Genomic DNA, 21,411 nt, shown 5'->3' with positions numbered 1-21,411 from the left:
GTTCATTATCACAACCCACAGACCAATACACAGCAAGCAACAGAAGAAAACAAGAATACAGAAACACATCTACAACAGATAATACGCAAGCGAAGACGAAATCAGAGCAACCCAATCAAGAGGATTTTACAAGGTAGAAGGGATGTACGAGGGAGAGGAAGGAGGAGGGGTTTTATTTATACAGATCAGACGAGGTGGGGATTTTAGGGTTTCGTGGGATTAGACGGCTACGATTGGTTCGTGGAACAATCTAGACGATTTGAGAACTTCTACATGAAGTGGCATTTTTCGGATTGGGCTTTTATTTAGGGTAAACTGCCGATTATCCTTGAATTATTTGGACTATCGAAATAATCACTTTAAATTAATTTTTCAGCTAATTTAGCCTCCATATTAAATTTAGTCTCCAATTTCGTCTGTATCGTTAGCTTTTTCACAATTCCATTCAAATGCCCGTTAAAAACACAACGTGAATGACACATATGACTTCTGTTGAGGGTAATCTTGTCCTTCTAATCCTCATACTCCTTTTAGCGCTCCCTATGCCCAATTTCCAAATTAGATTTAGATTGGCTACCTAGTTTTATCTTGCATGTTTAGCTAAGTTGGCTGGGAAATGTTTGACTAATCAATCTAATTGGTGGACACAGTGAGTAACTCAGAAGTATTTCAGACAAGATAATTTCTTCAACCTTAGAAAAACGGCTACACATTCTATGGCATGGAAAGCTATCCTAGATGCTAGACCAGTTATGAACAAAAGGCTTTGTTGAATAGTGAGAAATGATCACTATATTTTTTTTAATAAGAGAGTGATGGCCATGTCAAGCTAGCTGGAGCCTAGAAGATAAGAGAGGTCACCACTACTGCGGTTGAAGGCCTTGCCCTCTGTGATGTACTTGTTCATGCTCTACATCGAGGATGGTGACAGTCTCAAATCCCTTGGAGAATTATATTTACTTATTCAGGATATCCACTTAAGTTCCTGCTGTGAAGCTGTTCAACTTCAACATGTTTACTCGGAAGCAAATTTCGGGACTGATGCTCTTGCCATGGGCTTAACTTCTCCTCCCTAAAGGAGCATGGACTTCCTCTTTCTGTTGTAAATGTTTTCTACTTCGACTTCTTTGAGCGTCCTTGGCCAAAAGGCTTTCTAGTTCGACCTTTTTGGCTCTGCTTGCCCAAAAAGGCTTTGGGCTGTAACTTTTCTTTTTCGTACTAGAAAAAAACTCATATACTAATGTGCCAACATTTGTTTCTTTTATATTTGGCCTCACATTAAATCTCATTTATTTAAAATCAACAAAGCCAAACGAGCTCTACCGTAGTGGAAGAAGGACGTTGACATATAGACCAGTAAATGTGTGAAAATTCCACTCTCCTTGTAATTCAGACTAGAAACAAAAAAACACACAAGTTTCGTGTATCATGCCAAATGAGTTAGTTGATGTGGTATTACTCATTACTTTATTTTGTATCCAAGCTATATGGAAGAAGTGATTAATCAAATGTAAGACCTTGGATGAAAAATAAATATTTTTAATTATGCAATAACTGAAAGTTCCACTTTTCTTTCTTCATTCCCCTTTTTCTTTCTTTTGATTAGACTCGTTCCTAAACCCTAATGCAATCAGTTGATCAAAATTCTGGATGTTCCTTTTCCCCTTTTTTCCTTTGACAAAATGCAAATCCCACTGAAGTGTTCGACGGCGGGGGTTCACCTCTAAACCTCCATGAGCTGACAGAGTAATGTCAACCTTACAAGTGTTGACTCCTTCCCAAAAATAATTTGTAAAAGCAAACAGACAAAAAAAATAAAATTGTGCACATATTTCATAACAAAGATCAGCAGCAACAATATCGTAATCAATGAAAAACAATTATGGTCAAGAAGTTCAGAAACAAAAAAAAACAAAACAAAACAAAACCAAAAAAAAAAAAAAAAAAAAAAAAAAAAAAAAAAAAAAAAAAAAACAGGATGTTAATGAAATCATCTTGAGAAGGGGGCACTATAATGACTAGAGCTGGACCATTGCTGCGATTGAAAATCAGCAGCTGTACTATTCTGATCACCTGTGGCTGGTCTCAGGGGAAGCGAAGACTGAGTCCAAAAAAGTGAAGAGAAAGCAGGTGGTGGTGGCGAAGAAGAAGATGAAGAAACAGAGGAGGCAAGTGGAGAAGAAGAAGATGAAGAAACAGATGGAGTTGCAGAGGATGACAGAAGCATCTGATCATAAAGGCTCATAGGTTGCTGCCTCTGCACATCAACCGGCTTACAGTAGCCTAGAAGATTTCTTGAAGCCTCATGAGAAGAATGCTGCATGGATTGGAATGCTTGAGAGTGGACAATAGGCTCGGTGGATGTAGCAACGGACAAAAGGGTATTGGGAGGAGCAGAATTGGTCAGTTGGGTCGCCGGAGAATCGGCAATCGGTGTTCGGAGCCGGACGTTTTCGGGGAAGTTGAGCTTGGCCTTGTTGCCCCTGAACCGGAGGGCGGCTTCGTCGTAGGCTTGGGCAGCGGCCTCTGCTGTTTCAAATGTGCCTAGCCACACTCTTGCAGCCTTGAAGGGATCTCTGATTTCAGCTGCCCATTTGCCCCATGGCCTCTGCCTCACTCCTCTGTATCTTCTTCTTATTGGTTCTGCTATTTGGGTAGCGCTGTATACAAATGTGCTTGGAGGGAATGCTGTTTGTGTTGGTGGTGTTGTGCTTGAGCCTTCTGCAGATATTGGCAACAAATATGAAAAACGTTAAACAAAAGAAACAAACAAGCGAACAGATAAAAACAAAACACAGAGGCCAAGAGAGATAATTCATCACTCTATTATTATTTTTATTTTGGACTGATTGTTCGAGACGAGTCTGTTCGCGTAACTTCATGTGAAAGGAATTGAATGCGTGCACGATTTTATTTCAATCAGTCAACCCTTGTAAAATCCAAAAGATTAAGTGAAAAAAGAAATTACCTCCTAAAACAGGGGAAGAGCTCTGCTTTGGAAATTCATCAAAAGCTCTACAAAGCCTAGTAACCGACTGGCCACCACCACCTTCCTCTTCTTCTCGTCCTCTCTTCGTCCCTGAATCCGAACCACCTACGCTTGATGAAATCAAACCACCACCAACATCTTCACTCTGTCTATTAATTACCAAACTACTCTCTTCAGCTGCCAGCTCCTCATCCCCAGCCACCACATGCGCCAAAGCTGATACCATGGCCGACATCTCTCTCTCCCTATCCAACCGCAGCAGCATTGACGAGCCGGCGGAAGCTAATATTTCACTCCCTCCTCCTCCACCACCGCTGCCGCCCCCGCGTTGTCGTTGTCGCTGCTGCAGCTGTTGTGAAAAAACTAGGGGCTCATAGAGCCATTCTTCAATGCTATGCTCTGTCCCAATATTGCTATGCCTTTCGGCACGTTGGTCTTTTTCCGCCACCTTTAGCACACACATATATATTATATATCCACCCAAAGAACTTAAAACACACCAAATACTGTAGAGCTGAGCTTAGGCAACGTCAGGAAATTAACAAACACAAACGCCCACCACACCAAGCTTAGCTTTGAACCGGCATCTAAATATATGCAATATTGCTGGAAGCTCTACACACACGCATATATATATATATATATATATATATATATACATGATTAATTAAACGCCGCCAAGAATATATATAGGTCGGTTAAATGGTCTTTGCCGGAACCATCTTCATGTTGAAGAAACCCATATAATATTAAATATTAAAATTCAATAGTATAAACGGTCTGAGAGAATTCGGTGCTTGCCTTAGCAACCGGCTTGATTTTAGAATGGATAGATATAGGAAGGAATTTTTATTGGGTCAAAAGCAAAGGGTGTGAACTAAAAAACATGAAAATGAGTTGCCGTGTGAACCAAAAATATGTGACAGGCATTCGAGCTTAGAGGGAACCCAAGCCAATCAATCAAAATGACGGTTTCGAAATTAGTCGGTATTGGGTTGCAAAAAGAGAAGCTACAGCCGACATGAATTCTGACAACCTTTTCTGCCTGCTGTTTTCGGTTTGGTTACAACATGGATTAACTAGATTTTAAGGAACTATAGTAAAGTGAAAAGCTGTTTTATTTTTTAATAAAAAGAAAAGAAAAAGTCAATGGGGATGAGGGAGAGGTTTGACCGCTTGGGAAGTTTGAAAGTCTAGTAAATGGCTCTGAGATTTTTAGGCGCACTGATGTCACAACAGAAACCCATTGCACCTTGTTACTAAAAAGAAATGCTATTTGCCATCGAGATATAACTCAGTTAGTTGAGCTTTTTTATCTTTATTTATGTGAATAGAGATTCGAAACTCCTAGGTACCTAATGAATATTTGTGTAAACTTTTTACCGCAATATCTTGTACAAAAATAAAAAATATTATTTGTACCACATTTACTGACTATCTCTCTAATATAGGTGAATTTTACGCTAACCACCTCTCTAATAGAGGTGCACTCCACAAATATAGATGGTCTCACATGCGTTTGTGGGACACACCTCGATTAAAGAGGTGGTTACTTTTCATCTCTCAACTCCAAAAATTGTTATGGTTGTCCTTCAATTAGATCTCTTGTTGCATCATTGGTCTTTCCGTCAATTATGTTAAGTTTTCTGTTAAATAAAGGAAAAATTGGGAAATTCATAACAAATATTTTATGAGATAAATAAATGCATTTTAAAAAAAAGTAACTGATAAACTTTGAGATATAGGTTTCAGAGAGTCCATGGTTGCTCAAAAGGGCCGAAACAGAGTCTGCTCCTTGTGAGGAAAATTATAATACTGTTTCTCACTCAATCTTTAAATCCTGTTATGATTTCCTTTTCTACTTTCCAAGCCATTCACATTTTATCATAAACAAAATTTTATAAAAGCATTTGAATTCAAACTGTATGCTTGGAAAGCAAAAATCATAAACAATTCATTCAAGATCAATTAATAAAACTGTTACTGCATAAAATTCATTTATAAAACAAACGTCCACTCACAGTGCGTCCGAGCTCGCCTGACCTTTCGAGGGTCTTTCATGCAAGTTTATTGGAGCATGAGTACCTATTTAAGCTATTAAAATATTTAATTAATAAAATAGCTCAACCACAAATATTTAATCAAAACCTTGACTCCCGGCCTTAAAATGCCTATGTGTAACTTAAGAAAATTCCTAGGCCCATTTTCAACAGTTGTGACAGTTGGAATGGTCTGAAAAGACCCGAGATTAAATATACGATTAAATTCTTATATTGATCAATCTGGTCTCCCCCCCTCCCCCCACCCTCGAGCCTCCGATTAATAATCCGAAAGTTCTAATGGGTTCAATAAAATTTACTAAACACGTCCTGCAAGTTTGGTCCGGATCGAGCGGTCGGATCACACTATTGGACGGTCACCATTTTACGTAATCTTTGAATCATTGATTCTGAGTATTTGGGACTCCGATTCTTGATCCGTGAGTTCTTACCGAGCTTAAAGGTTCCTAGATCAACATATTTGGAAATAGAGTCTATCCAACGGTTCGAACATATCAAACTCGGATACCGTCTAATATGTAAAACTCCGTTCGACCGTCAAACGATAACCAAATTCGAATCCAAGCATACCGTCGTACTCGAGACAACCTGGAGATCATTTTAGGACCAATTAGGCCACCCAAACTCAGCCCACGTGCCGCCGCCATACGCTTCGGCAGAGCGTGGGTGGTTTGAGAAAATTCTAGCAATCGAAAAATTCTCAAAACGCACAACAATACCTATATCTACGTGATCCGGACAACTAGTGTAGCAACTTGTCGAAAATTCTGGCCGAAAATCTGTCATAACTTAGATCGTAAATCGAGCTTCAAAACTTTAAAATCAATCCTAACCAACCCAACCATCAACAAAGTCACGTTGAAAGGATGTGAAAACATACCTGGATCGACAAATGTGGTGGTCGAAATCGTCAGAAATGATGACGAAAATTCAAAGAGAAAACGGGTGATTGTTGATCTAATTCTGGCGGCATAGGATGCAGTTGCGGCAAAAAGGGAGGGGATGTGAAGAGGAAGGCGGGCCGGTTCGTTTGGGACCAGTCTAGTGGCCAACGGTGGTTGGAACAGTGAGATTGTCTGCCAAACAGTGGCCAGCTGTGCGAGAAGGGAGAGAGATTGGGGGAGGAGGAGAGAGAAAGGGGAGAGAGAGAGAGAGAGAGAGAGAGAGAGAAAGAGAGAGAGCATGTTTTTTTTATAATAAAAATCTGACTTCGAAATATTTATGGTTGTGCCACTGCACTTTCGTTGATCGTAATTTGTTCGTTAAAACTCCAATTTGAACCCACTATGTGTCTACGAACTCGTATTGACGTGCTCTACGCAATTGTGCTACTAAATCCCCAAATTCTTTCCCAGAAAAAAGTCAAATTTTAAACCTATTAAAATATTCTTGGGGTAAAATTGTCTTTCACTTGAATAATTTAAGAATTAATTATTAATCTAGGAACGGGATATCACAACAACACATAAGTGGCTGGACATGGTGTTGGTTCCGGTGGCCTGGGTCATGGTTTGGGTGGCTAGGTTGGTGAGGTAAGGAGAGGGGCGATTATTAAGGTAGCTAGGTTGCTGTCGTTTGTTAGTTTTATTTATTTTCAGTTTTCGGCTTTCGATACGAATCTGCTGTTTCTGACATTGTAAGACAAATTTGTATTGTAGGTTGAGTAGGCATGCTTTTGGTTGCTGAATCAAGGATTTTAATTAGTTTTTGAGTTGTGTGTTATACTCTCTAGTTCAATTCAACTTATTGTTGCGTTTGATCACTGGAGAAGATTCATTCATATTCAGCACCATAGTGTCTTTGTACTTGTTTCTGTTCCTCTTATCAACAAAATACTATGGCTCTTTATCGAAAAAAATTTAGATGACAAGGTACATAGGTTTAATTTAGTAGTTTAAGAAAGGAAAAATGTTTTCCTCCTGAAAGAATGCTTGCACCCATCGATCCCATGGAGAGGTGTGGGCAAGCAAAGACAACAACTTTATTGCAAAGGAGCAATTTCGGTTACATAGGGAGAATTTTCAGTGGTCTGAGTAAAGGTGAACATTGAAATTTCTCTTCTTTCAGTGATTGTAACAACGAAAAATCTAGAGTGTTTCAAATGACATTGTCTCATAGGACCCGGCTTCTGATTTCTTGCACTTCGGACAACTTCGACAATATGATTCGCCAGCTCATTGTCGACCTCGAGGCGGGTTCGATTAAGGAGCGCAAGCAAGCGGCCATGAAGGTCAAGCTACTCATTAAGAACATGTCTGAAAATCGATTGAGGAAGAGGAAAACCAACCCTAGAAGCTTGGATTTTCACATGGCGGTGGTGTGCTAAGAGTGGAAGCGAAAGCGATGGGGAGAGAAGTCAGTTCGATGAGAGAAGTTTGTCGAGGTCGTCTATGGCGGCTTTTGCCTTCTTGAGGAGCCAATCTCGGGCCTTTTGGATTTAGGGTTGCTGTGACCATGTTGTGAAATCCGCATATTAGGGTTTTTTTTTTTTCTTTCATTTTTTAAAATATTTTTAATTTCTAAATGTTTTGGTTCTTAATAATAATAATTTTATAAAAAAAAATCAAATAATAAGTCACGTGAACCACACGTGTCTTTTTAGATGGAAAAGTATATGAAATTCAAAAATATTAACAGTAAGGGATAAATTGATTGTTTTAATGACTTCGGGTGTTAAATTTACTAATTTTTAACTAAGAGGGTTAAATTAGACAATGGTCATAATTTAGAGGGTAAAATAGCTGAAAATCCTGTTAATTATTATAATATACGTACTTGTGGATTAAACCAACTAAATTTGACAGGACCCGAATCAAATTCCGCTTTGAAATTCGAGTCGAACCTTGTGCGTGTCCGACACTTGGCAAATGTCGGGCACAAAAGACCTATTTGCCCTTTTTCTTAAAATTTTGACTTTGATTTCTACCGAAATTTCGGCAGAGTCTCCCCTATATTTCGTTCAATCCAAAACTTACACCTGTCATAACGAGCATAAATGTCCAAACAACCAACAGCCAGTACTTCAATAAACATGCCAAAAGTTCCATTCTCACTCTAGGGCAATATATCAGAGCAATTTTGATAGTTTACGGATCACTTAATTGTTTTACATACCAACACTTTTGAACCAGAAGGCGCGGAAGTCACGATGGCCCAGTGGTGGATGTCTTGTGCTACAGCCTGGGGGCGCAAAACAGTTGAAAGTGTGAGTGGACCAAAAATAAGGGTTCAGAAAACAATTTGCGATCATAATAACCCCCACTGTAAAATAATAGTAATAAAAGCCGGATATGTAAAATGCGCTTGAATTATGCTAAATGCAAAGCTTTCACACATATATAGATAAATATAAAACATGTTCAATATCGAGAAAACTTGCATAAAATCACATTAATTAATCCTTGCATAAAAACACTGAAATCCAAAACTTGCGTAAAAATATTGAAATCAAACATGCATAAAAGCAATGTACTCAAAACTTGAGTCAAAGCACTGCAATCAATTAAAACTACCACTCGGATGTACCCCTGTAATTCCGTCAATTCCCTTGGCAGGTCTCGGCGACACGCAGTCTATCTGAGCCGCAAACTGGCAGGATTCAGGGGACTATAGTCAGCCTGATCTACTGGCAGGTCTCGGCGACACAAAGTAGACTCGGACCGCTCTGGCAGGATTCAGGGGACCGTAGTCAGCCTGATCAGCAATCCTGGCAGGTCTTGGGGACACAAAGTCAGCCGAGCCGCAAATCCTGGCAGGTCTCGGGACACCAAGTCAGCTGAGCCGTAAATCCTGGCACTCACGGTCCGAGCGTCCCCGAAACTCGTGAGGCAATGTCAAGTGCACTGACAGAACTGTAAATAGACTGGATGTCCGTAGACATCGGTCCAACTGAGGGTAATCACCATAACTGGGTACATGGTGGTTTAAATAAACATTTTTAGAAAAGTCTGATAATTAACTGTAGTTTGATAAATCTGAGCTAGGCTGCTATTTCTGTATCATAAATCTCAAAGTCTGCTGTCTATATAACTTTAGCATGTTCAACTAAGCAGTATAGAAATAAAGATATTTTACAGCACAATTCATGTTCGGTAAACCTCCAATAAAACTCATTCTAGATCAAATAATGAAATTCATTCATATAAACTTATTTATAAAATCATTTATATAAACTCATTTATAGAAAATCATTTATGAAAGAAAGGTCCACTCACTCCTGGTCCGAGCTACCTAGACCTCCTGTAGGTCTCTTCTGCAAGTCTGCCTGGTCCCGGATGCCTGGGTAAACCATCAGGAATATTTAATTAATAAAACTGTTCGGTTTAGCTTTTTAAGTAAAACCCTGACCCCCGACTTCTAGAAGTGCGTGCACTAACTTTAAAGTCATTTTCCTGCCCACTTAGGTATTTCAGATATTTACAATCGTCTGAAAAGACTCGAGACTTCATTAAGCGATAAACTTCCACCTTGGTCGAGACGGAACTCCGTGGGGTCCACGACCTTCAATGACCAATCTGAGAGTTCCTTTAAGTTCCTCACGTATCAGGAACCATATCCTGCAAGTTTGGTCTGAAACTGACGATCGGATTGACCACGATCGTAAAATCATAAAATTTCCAAACCCTAGCCCCAGGGTTCGCGATTTCGGAGTATCCGGGACTCCGATTCACAATCCGTTGAATCCTACACGTTCCTGAAATTATTTGAAACAACATATCCGAAATTGAGTGCGATCCAACGGTTCGGTAATATTGAACCCGGAAATCGCACAATATGAAAAATCCGTTCGGGGCTGAAACGGAATCCAAATTGAGATCCGCGAAATCCTACGCGCTCGTGACAACATAAGGGTCGCAACAAGACACAGTGCCACTGCACTAACCTCACCCACATACCCCAGCACGCGCCGGCAGCGATGGGTGTCTAAAGCGATTTCGGCTCGCCGGAAAAACTCAAAACCAAGGCTCCAAACTCCTACCCTAGGTAAAACACCCCATTTGGAGCCACTTTTATTCGTGGACATACCCCGAAAAGTGGCTGGAAGTGGCCGAAAATAGAGGTCAAAAATCGGCTGAAACTTCAAGCTCAAAAATCTGATGGCTACGCTACGAATCGATCTAATCCTACCCAACAGGCAGCTAGAACAGCTCGAGAGGTTCAAGATCCATACCTGGGTCGACGGAAATGGTGGCCGGAGGAGGGAGATCGACGGCGTTGAAGTTCCGGTGAGTTCCCGTCACTTTTCTGCATTTTCCGGCCAGCACAGGCCATGCCGCCGGCGGGGAAGGGTCGGGAAAGGTAGGGGACTCGACGGCGGTTCCATCCCCACCGGTCCCGTGGCCGGAGGCGCCCTGAGGCGGCACCAGCAAGCTCTTGAAGCCGGCGGGGCAGTTTCGCGCGAGAAGAGAGAGCTGGGCTGGTTTTATAGATCCAACTTCGAAATATTTACAGTTATGCCACTGAGACTCTTTTGACCATAACTTTCTCGTTACAACTCCGATTCGGGCCCACTACGTGTCTATGAACTCGTTTCACCGTGCTCTACGCAATGGTGCAAGCGGAATTGTCAAATTCCTTCTCGATCAAAAAGTCACCTTTTTCTTGATAAAATATTACGAGGGCAAAATTGTCTTTTCCCGAAACAAAATATTCCTTAATTATGAATTTTTGTTTTGGGATATTACAATCTACCCCCTTACAAAAATTTCATCCTCGAAATTTACGCGCTTGTCACTCGAAGAGGAGAAGGGACTGCTCCCACATCTACTACTCGGGTCACCACATAGCCATTTTCACTGAAATTTAAACATTTCCCATTTCTATATCTGAATTGATTGCTTCCCACAGGTGGAACCAGCCTTCAATTCTGTTGATTATTGTCTAACACATGAGATGGCTCAGATTTTTCTCTTTAGAGCATGGGAATACGAAAAACATCAAGTCATGGTGATAAATCTGCAGGCAAAGTAAGCTTGTAAGTTCCTTGGCTCACACGCTCTATAGTCTCCCTGGTCTGAAATAGCGAGGGCTTAGTTCTTTCGCTTCCTCAAATCTCACTACACCTTCCTAAGGTGATAAATTTTGATAATTCCCAACTGAAGATCCTTCTAGTATCTGCATAACTCTTTGTCAATCTTGGGTCACTTGAGTTTTTACTAATTAAACCAATATGTTTCTTTATTTTCCACGAAACTTCCAAATACCAATAATCTTTGCTTATCATTCCGTCATTATACTGAGGTGGTTTATATTATGTTTCGCATGCGGCATCAATTGGAGACATCTCAATTTTAGGCACCAGCGGCAAATTTGAAGTTTGTAATCCGAGGAAGATCAGTTCATCTGACAACTGTCATTTGAGGCACACACTCTCAAAGTGGTAACTTCTCACCCCAATCACTCCGAAACTGCAGTAAACAACGTCTCAACAACTCTTCTAAAGTTTGAGTCATTCTCTTAGGCTGATCATCTGTCTGGGGGTGAATTGCAATAGTAAACTGCAATCAGGTCCCAAAAGCTTCTTTTAACTGAGTCCCAACGGGACTTAACCTGGGGTTCTCGATCTAAAACAATAGAGATTGGTACTCCATAAAGTCTCACGATCTTATCTGTGAAAATTTTAGCCGGTTTGTTCACACTATACTTGGTTCTTCACCGGCAGAAATTAAGCAGACTTGCTGAATCGATCCCTAATTTCCTACACTCCATTCTGCTTTCTCTGTGCTCAGGGAGGCTGAACACAGAATCCATCATAAATTACTTCCGCTTCCCTTCAGAAATCGGAAATGGTTGCAAGAACCCTGATGATTTTTGTTGCTCAGCTATCACTTGCTGACAAACTCTGCTGTTTCTTTCATCATAAGAAGCCACTAGTAGAATCTCCATTTTGAAACTTCATTCTCAGAATCATAAAATCAACCTTCACTCGCAGTGTGCAATTCCAAGAATCCTGAACTTGAGCTGCAGGTATTCGTGTTCTTAGCACTGCTCTTCCCTGAAAAGTGACTAACAGTGCTCTCTGATTATCCATATCTAGCTCAACTTTGCGCTTCCTCAGTCCTACCATCACTGATAAATATCTCCGAAGTAGTCCAAATCTTTTGTTAGCTCTGACCATTCTCTTTGCCTCAATTTTTCTTCCTCTTGTATGAATAAATATTGTAATCCTTTGTGAGCTGTAACGATCTGGCATATTTCCTCATGAAAATACTGCCACCAACGTTTCTAAGCCAAAATTACTGTGGCCCGTTTCAAATCATGAATAGAATACTTCGATTCATGCTTCTTCAGTTGTTGAGACGCATAAGCGCTCACTCTACCATGCTGTATCTGTGCAAACCCCAATTCTTATTGCAAAACAACACTGTAGCACAACAAGTTCCCACTAGCCTCCTGAAGTATTGAAATCGAAGTAGTGGTCGGCCTGTTCTTGAGTTTAACATAACCCTCTTCACACTTATCTGACCACGCAAATTTAACTTCTTTCTTGGCCAAAGAGATGAGCGGTGTCGCCCTGGCGGATAACCCTTCCACAGAGCGACAGTAATACTCGGCTTACTTAGAAAACTCTGTACTTCAGTAGCACTGATCGGCCGTAGCCTGTCCTAAACGTCTCACTTTGTCTACCCAACATGGACACCTGCTGAGCTTGGCATAAACTTGCTTCCTTCTCAGAGTCCACAACCCAACGTTTAAAAATTTTCAATGTGCCTTCTATCTCTTAGAACACACCAAAATGTCATCTAGGCACACAATCACGAAGCAATCTCAATAATGCCGGAACACTCTGTTCAGGGGGGGTCCAAAATGCAACTGGCATATTCCTTAATTCTCATGGCATGACCAGGAATTCATAGTGCCCATACCTCAATCAACACGCTGTTTTAGGCACATACTCTTTCTTACATAACCCTGGAGCATCCCAATGAAAGAAACTAGGCTAGATGAATCTCTTATCTATCAACTCCTGCAATTGAGTCTTTAACTTCTTCAACTTTGCTGGTGCCATTCTGTACAGTGCCTGAGGAATAGGCTCCGTTCCTGGAGCGAGCTCAAGAATGAACTTGATCTCCTGATGAGAAGGTAATCCAAGAAGATCCTCTAGAAAAACATCTGAAGATTCCCCCTTATCTCTGGTATCATTTACACGTGCTCAGTGTCCTAAGCGCTCCTTCCTGGGCCACCTACTGAGACACGGTCTCTGGCCAATCAATCTAATCCTTAAAATGACACCCAAATCAATCACGCCAAAAGAATTCAATTTGTAACTACAGCAGGTAATACATGCGCTTCCTGCTAGGACATGTTATACAATCTAACTGTGGCCCTGGAACTTCCACCACATCCCCTCGGCTGACTGCTGTCTAGTTTTCCTACGGACACCACCACCATTAGGGCCCAATTTGAAAAGAAAACGAGAATGCACAAAGAGCAAAGTCTACAGGAAGTGAAACCTTGCTCTGATACCAAATTGACAGGACCCGAATCAAATTCTGCTTTGGAATTCGAGTTGAACCTTGTGCGTGTCCGACACTTGGCAAATGTCGGGCACAAAAGACCTATTTGCCCTTTTTCTTAAAATTTTGACTTTGATTTCTACCGAAATTTCGGCAGAGTCTCCCCTATATTTCGTTCAATCCAAAACTTACACCTGTCATAACGAGCATAAATGTCCAAACAACCAACAGCCAGTACTTCAATAAACATGCCAAAAGTTCCATTCTCACTCTAGGGCAATATATCAGAGCAATTTTGATAGTTTACGGATCACTTAATTGTTTTACATACCAACACTTTTGAACCAGAAGGCGCGGAAGTCACGATGGCCCAGTGGTGGATGTCTTGTGCTACAGCCTGGGGGCGCAAAACAGTTGAAAGTGTGAGTGGACCAAAAATAAGGGTTCAGAAAACAATTTGCGATCATAATAACCCCCACTGTAAAATAATAGTAATAAAAGCCGGATATGTAAAATGCGCTTGAATTATGCTAAATGCAAAGCTTTCACACATATATAGATAAATATAAAACATGTTCAATATCGAGAAAACTTGCATAAAATCACATTAATTAATCCTTGCATAAAAACACTGAAATCCAAAACTTGCGTAAAAATATTGAAATCAAACATGCATAAAAGCAATGTACTCAAAACTTGAGTCAAAGCACTGCAATCAATTAAAACTACCACTCGGATGTACCCCTGTAATTCCGTCAATTCCCCTGGCAGGTCTCGGCGACACGCAGTCTATCCGAGCCGCAAACTGGCAGGATTCAGGGGACTATAGTCAGCCTGATCTGCTGGCAGGTCTCGGTGACACAAAGTCGACTCGGGCCGCTCTGGCAGGATTCAGGGGACCTTAGTTAGCCTGATCCGCAATCCTGGCAGGTCTCGGGGACACAAAGTCGGTCGAGCCGCAAATCCTAGCAGGTCTCGGGACACCAAGTCAGCCGAGCCGCAAATCCTGGCACTCACGGTCCGAGCGTCCCCGAAACTCGTGAGGCAATGTCAAGTGCACTGACAGAACTGTAAATAGACTGGATGTCCGTAGACATGGGTCCAACTGAGGGTAATCACCATAACTGGGTACATGGTGGTTTAAATAAACTATTTTTAGAAAAGTCTGATAATTAACTGTAGTTTGATAAATCTGAGCTAGACTGCTATTTATGTATCATAAATCTCAAAGTCTGTTGTCTATATAACTTTAGCATGTTCAACTAAGCAGTATAGAAATAAAGATATTTTACGGCACAATTCATGTTCGGTAAACCTCCAATAAAACTCATTCCAGATCAAATAATGAAATTCATTCATATAAACTTATTTATAAAATCATTTATATAAACTCATTTATAGAAAATCATTTATGAAAGAAAGGTCCACTCACTCTTGGTCCGAGCTAGCTAGACCTCCTGTAGGTCTCTTCTGCAAGTCTGCCTGGTCCCGGATGCCTGGGTAAACCATCAGGAATATTTAATTCATAAAACTGCTCGGTATAGCTTTTTAAGTAAAACCCTGATCCCCGACTTCTAGAAGTGCGTGCACTAACTTTAAAGTCATTTTCCTGCCCACTTAGGTATTTCAAATATTTACAATCGTCTGAAAAGACTCGAGACTTCATTAAGCGATAAACTTCCACCTTGGTCGAGACGGAACCCCGTGGGGTCCACGAACCCCGTGGGGTCCACGACCTCCAATGACCAATCTGAGAGTTCCTTTAAGTTCCTCACGTATCAGGAACCATATCCTACAAGTTTGGTCTGAAACTGACGATCGGATTGACCACGATCGTAAAATCATAAAATTTCCAAACCCTAGCCCCAGGGTTCGCGATTTCGGAGTATCCGGGACTCCGATTCACAATCTGTCGAATCCTACACGATCCTGAAATTATTTGGAACAACATATCCGAAATTGAGCGCGATCCAACGGTTCGGTAATATTGAACCCGGGAATCGCACAATATGAAAAATCCGTTCGGGGCTCAAACGGAATCCAAATTGAGATCCGCGAAATCCTACGCGCTCGTGACAACATAAGGGTCGCAACAAGACATATAATGCCACTGCACTACCCTCACCCACGCACCCCAGCACGCGCCGGCAGCGATGGGTGTCTAAAGCGATTTCGGCTCGCCGGAAAAACTCAAAACCAAGGCACCAAACTCCTACCCTAGGTAAAACACCCCATTTGGAGCCACTTTTGTTCTTGGACATACCTCGAAAAGTGGCCGGAAGTGGCTGAAAATGCAGGGTGAAAATCGGCTGAAACTTCAAGCTCAAAAATCCGATGGCTACGCTACGAATCAATCTAATCCTACCCTACAGGCAGCTAGAACAGCTCAAGAGGTTCAAGATCCATACCTGGGTACACGAAAATGGTGGCCGGAGGAGGGAGATCGACGGCGTTGAAGTTCCGGTGCGTTCCCGTCGCTTTTCTGCATTTTCCGGCCAGCACAGGCCGTGCCGCCGGTGGGGAAGGGTAGGGAAAGGTAGGGGACTCGACGACGGTTCCATCGCCACCGGTCCCGTGGCCGGTGGTGCCCTGAGGCGGCGCCAGCAAGTTCTTGAAGGCGGCGGGGCAGTTTCGCGCGAGAGGAGAGAGCTTTGCTGGTTTTATAGATCCAACTTCGAAATATTTACGGTTATGCCACTGAGACTCTTTTGACCATAACTTTCTCGTTACAACTCCGATTCGGGCCCACTACGTGCCTATGAACTCGTTTCACCGTGCTCTACGCAATGGCGCAAGCGAAATTGTCAAATTCATTCTCGATCAAAAAGTCACCTTTTTCTTAATAAAATATTACGAGGGCAAAATTGTCTTTTCACAAAATAAAATATTCCTTAATTATGAAATTTTGTTTTGGGATATTACAAAATTACAATCTTGAGTATTCTTTAAAAAAAAATTACAATCTTAAGTAAATAATTTCAATGTAGTCCTCAAACGCTATTCAATTAGTAAGTTTATATAGTGCTGACTACTCGTTTTGGCTCATTGCACAATCTATCTCGTAATTTGAATTATTTACCTTTTTTTATCTTCATTGCAAGATCACTCTTGTCAAAATTAATTAAAATTGAAGAGCATTCGAACACATTACCTCATATATAAAAATAACAATTCTTAATTATTTTAACTACAAACTTTGTTGAATGTTTATATATTTAAATATAAATTATAGGAACATTCATCCTTATACTCTGTTGAATTACCATCGCTTTTGCTTGTATAGAAAAAAGAAGGAAAAGCATATCAGCGAGTGGACTTCGTGTTTGGTGTATATGTATCCACGTTGATGGTGACATGGACATTTGTAATTTGCTACCATTTGTACAATGACGGTGTTGCTTGCTCTCAAAGAATCATGTCATAAGTTTGTTTGCTTTGTTGTCCTATCCATCTATCTTTGTTCATGTGGTGGTGGGTCTGAAATGAACAAACAAAAAGCAGGTTTACGCGTATAGGGAACTGCTACTAGATCGGTCCACTGTTTGACATTTTGAATGCACGCATCCATAGGCCATTGCCACAGAGTTTGCAATGCGAAAATTGTCAATGCCCGAGTGGGAAACCTGAGACTTCGTTATGGTGATGTACGGGTACGGGCACAATCAAAACAGTCCCATACTCTTATTTTTTTATTATATAAAAACGATATTGAAGAAAGGAAAAATTAAATTTATTTAGATAAATATTTTTAACTATTTGAGTTATAAGATGATTGTAAATAAATTATTCTTTTTATTTAGATTAATCATGAAATTTTATTTTATTTTTTATTTCGATCATGTTTTAAAGGATTAAGTTAGCCCATAAAAATATATGTGTACTAACTGAGTTTGGATAAAAATTAAATGCAAAATAAATAAATAAATAAATTGGCTCCAACGTGAAAAATGAAGATGGACCTCTATCCACCAAACTTGCCGGTTTTATTTTTCAACACAGAAAAAGATCAGTTCTCATTTAGTTGGGAAAGACACTTCACAAACAAAATGTGAAAATAATAATAATAAGAGTTGGGAGAGTACCCTACATCTTTAGGAGCAAGGAAGGTGAAGTGGGTACCTCAATATCTACCATTTCTATGGCCACTCAATCTTCCACCAATTACGTTTTTGATGTATATGGAAAGGCCCCAAGATAAATGTTCCATGGCATTTGTTGGAAAATCAACAATCAGTATTACACTAATAATAATTTAAAAGTTAAGTTAAACAATAAATAAAATAACAAAATTAAATAATGCAGTAAAATAAACACTGATTGTTCTTTTAGATATAATCTTGCAAATTTGCAATGTCCTTGAAACAGAATTTCGCTTTGGCATTAAATCATAACTTGCTATTTGTAAATAAGTAATTTTGAGGCTAGTTTGATAACCATTTTTCAACTTTAAATATTTTATTTTCAGTTCTTTTGAAATAAAAAATGGAAAACATATTTATTAGCAGTTTTCAATTTCCTTTTCAAATCATTATTTACGAAAACAAATTTCAGTTCTGACTTTTGAATTTTCGCTTTTATTTTTTCCCTCTCCTTTCTTATTCACTAATTTAACATCACCAAAAATACATCGCACTCAATTCCCAAACTTGGTATCTAGGACCTCCCAACTTGGCCAGAAATCCAATGGCTAAAACTATGCAATACACAAACCATTGCATTTACAAAACGAACTTTGTAGAACATGAATTATTGAGCCCAAAACTTGGTCAACCTCATAATATGGTGGGAGGAGTCATTTGGTGAGTTTTGAGTGAAATCCAATGGCTAAACTATGCAATAAACCAACCACTCCATTTACGGAACGAGCATTGTGCGAACTTGAATTGTCCAATTTCATTGGCCAATCGATATCGGATTGAGTCCAAAACTTAGTCAACAACATAATATGGTGGGAGGAGTCATTTGTTGAGTTTTGAGTGAAATCCAATAGCTAAAACTATGCAATACACCAACCACTCCATTTACAGAATGAGCATTGTGCGAACTTGAATTGTCCAATCGATATCGGATTGAGTCCAAAACTTAGTCAACAACATAATGTGGTGGGAGGAGTCATTTGTTGAGTTTTGAGTGAAATCCAATGGCTAAAACTATGCAATACACCAACCACTTTATTTACGGAACGAGCTTCGTACGAACTTGAATTGTCCAATTTCATTGGCCAATCGGTATCGGATTGAGCCCAAAACTTGGTCAACATCATAGTATGGCGGGAGGAGTCATTAGGTGAGTTTTGAGTGAAATCCAATGGCTAAAACTATGCAATACATCAGCCACTCCATTTATGAAAAGAACTTCGTATGAACTTGAATTGTCAAATTTCATTGGACAATCCATATTGAAACGAGCCCAAAACTTGGGCAACATCAAAATATGGTGGGAGGATTCATTTGGGGAATTTTGAGTAAATCCAATTGCTTAAACTATGCAATACACCAACCACTATATTTACGGAACGAACTTCGAACGAACTTGAATTGTCCAATTTCATTGACCAATCAATATCGGATTGCGCTGAAAACTTGGTCAACATCATAATAAGGTGGGAATAGTAATTTGGTGAGTGTTGAGTGAAATCCAATCACCAAAACTATGCAACATACCAACCACGACATTTACATAACGAACTTTGTACGAACTTGAACTACCCAATTTCATCGGCCAATCGATATCGGATTGAGCCCAAAACTTGGTCAACATCATAACAAGGTGGGACGAGCCATTTGGTGAGTTTTGAGTGAAATCCAATCACCAAAAGTATGCAATACACCAACCACTACATTTATGGAACGAACTTCCAACGAACTTGAATTGTCCAATCGATATCGGATTGAGCCCAAAACTTGGTCAACATCATAGTATGGTGGGAGGAGTCATTTGGTGACTTTTGAGTGAAATCCAATGGCAAAAACTATGCAATACACCAACCACTCCATTTAATGAACGAGCTTCGTACGAACTTGAATTGTCCAATTTTATTGGCCAATCGAAATCGGATTGAGCCCAAAACTTTGTCAACAACATAATATGATGGGAGGAGCCATTCGGTAAGTTTTCAGTAAAATTCAATCCCCAAAACTATGCAATGCACCAACTACTCTATTTACGAAACGAGCTTCGTACGAACAAGAATTGTCGAATTTCATTGGCCAATCGATATCGGATTGAGCCCAAAACTTGGTCAATATCATAATATGGCGGGAGGAGTCGTTAGGTGAGTTTTGAGTGAAATCCAATGGCTAAAACTATGCAATACATCAACCACTCCATTTACGAAACGAACTTCGTATGAACTTGAATTGTCAAATTTCATTGGCCAATCGATATGGGATTGAGCCCAAAACTTGGGAAACAACATAATATGGTGGGATGAGTCATTTGGTGAGTTTTGAGTGAAATTCAATCGATATGGGATTCAGCCCAAAACTTGGGAAACAACGTAATATGGCGGGAGGAGTCATTTGGTGAGTTTTAAGTGAAATCCAATCACCAAAACTATGCACTACACCAACCACTACATTTACGGAACGAACATCATATGAACTTGAATTGTCCAATTTCATTGCCCAATCGATATCGGATTAAGCCCAAAGCTTGGTCAACATCATAATATGGTGGGAGGAGTCCTTTGGTGAGTTTTGAGTGAAATCCAATTACCAAAACTATGCAATACACCAACCACTCCATTTACGAAACGAGCTTCGTACGAATTTGAATTGTCTAATTTCATTGGCCAATCTATATCGGACTGAGCCCAAAACTTGGTCAACATCGTAATATGGTGGGGGGAGTCGTTTGTTGAGTTTGGGGTCAAATCCAATGGCTAAAACTATGCAATACACCAACCACTCTATTTACGGAACGAACTTTGTACGAACTTGAATTGTCCAATTTCATTGGCCAATCGATATCGGATTGAGCTCAAAACTTGATCGACATCATAATATGGTGGGAGGAGTCATTTGGTGAGGTTTGAGTGAAATCCAATGGATAAAACTATGCAAAACACCACCACTCTGTTTATGGAGCGAACTTCATACGAACTTGAATTGTCAAATTTCATTTGCCAATCGATATCGGATCGAGCCCAAAACTTGGTAAACATCATAATATGGTGGGAGGAGACTTTTGGTGAGTTTGGAGTGAAATTCAATCACCAAAACTATGCAATACACCAACCACTCCATTTACGGAACAAACTTCGTACGAACTTGAATTGTCCAATTTCATTGGCCAATCGATATCCGATTGAGCCCAAAAGTTGGTCAACATCATAATATGGTGGGAGGAGTCATTTGGTGAGTTTTGAGTGAAATCCAATGGATGAAACTATGCAATACCCCAACCACTCCATTCACGGAACGAACTTTGTATGAACTTGAATTGTCAAATTTCATTTGCCAATCGATATCGGATTGAGCCCAAAACTTGGTAAACATCATAATATGGTGGGAGGAGACTTTTGGTGAGTTTGGAGTGAAATTCAATCACCAAAACTATGCAATACACCAACCACTCCATTTACGGAACAAACTTCGTACGAACTTGAATTGTCCAATTTCATTGGCCAATCGATATCCGATTGAGCCCAAAAGTTGGTCAACATCATAATATGGTGGGAGGAGTCATTTGGTGAGTTTTGAGTGAAATCCAATGGATGAAACTATGCAATACCCCAACCACTCCATTCACGGAACGAACTTTGTATGAACTTGAATTGTGAAATTTCATTTGCCAATCGATATCGGATTGAGCCCAAAACTTGGTAAACATCGTAATACGGTGGGAGGAGACTTTTGGTGAGTTTGGAGTGAAATTCAATCACCAAAACTATGCAATACACCAA

General features: G+C 40.2%; 1 protein-coding gene across 1 annotated transcript; it reads right to left on the bottom strand.

The window, feature by feature from the left end:
- Nucleotides 1-1,935: 1,935 nt before the first annotated feature.
- Nucleotides 1,936-3,630, bottom strand: LOC117615930 (ethylene-responsive transcription factor ERF110-like). Its single transcript, XM_034345114.1, has 2 exons — nt 2,969-3,630; nt 1,936-2,721 (listed from the first exon to the last, which is right to left on the bottom strand). The coding sequence occupies exons 1-2, from the start codon at nt 3,450-3,452 to the stop codon at nt 1,991-1,993; spliced, it is 1,215 nt and encodes a 404-aa protein (XP_034201005.1). The 5' UTR covers nt 3,453-3,630; the 3' UTR covers nt 1,936-1,990.
- Between the last annotated feature and the right edge of the window lie 17,781 nt (nt 3,631-21,411).

The sequence above is a fragment of the Prunus dulcis genome, chromosome 1 (genome assembly GCF_902201215.1).
Source record: "Prunus dulcis chromosome 1, ALMONDv2, whole genome shotgun sequence".
Classification (NCBI taxonomy): domain Eukaryota; kingdom Viridiplantae; phylum Streptophyta; class Magnoliopsida; order Rosales; family Rosaceae; genus Prunus; species Prunus dulcis.
Note: the sequence above shows the minus strand (reverse complement) of the source record. Positions and strands in the feature narration are given on the sequence as shown.

Excerpts from the sequence above, each read along its gene's own strand:
- LOC117615930 (XM_034345114.1), bottom strand. The coding sequence starts at position 3,452 with ATGTGTGTGCTAAAGGTGGCGGAAAAAGACCAACGTGCCGAAAGGCAT. Across the intron at positions 2,722-2,968 it reads CTCTTCCCCTGTTTTAGGAG|AAGGCTCAAGCACAACACCA; the intron begins GTAATTTCTTTT and ends CAATATCTGCAG.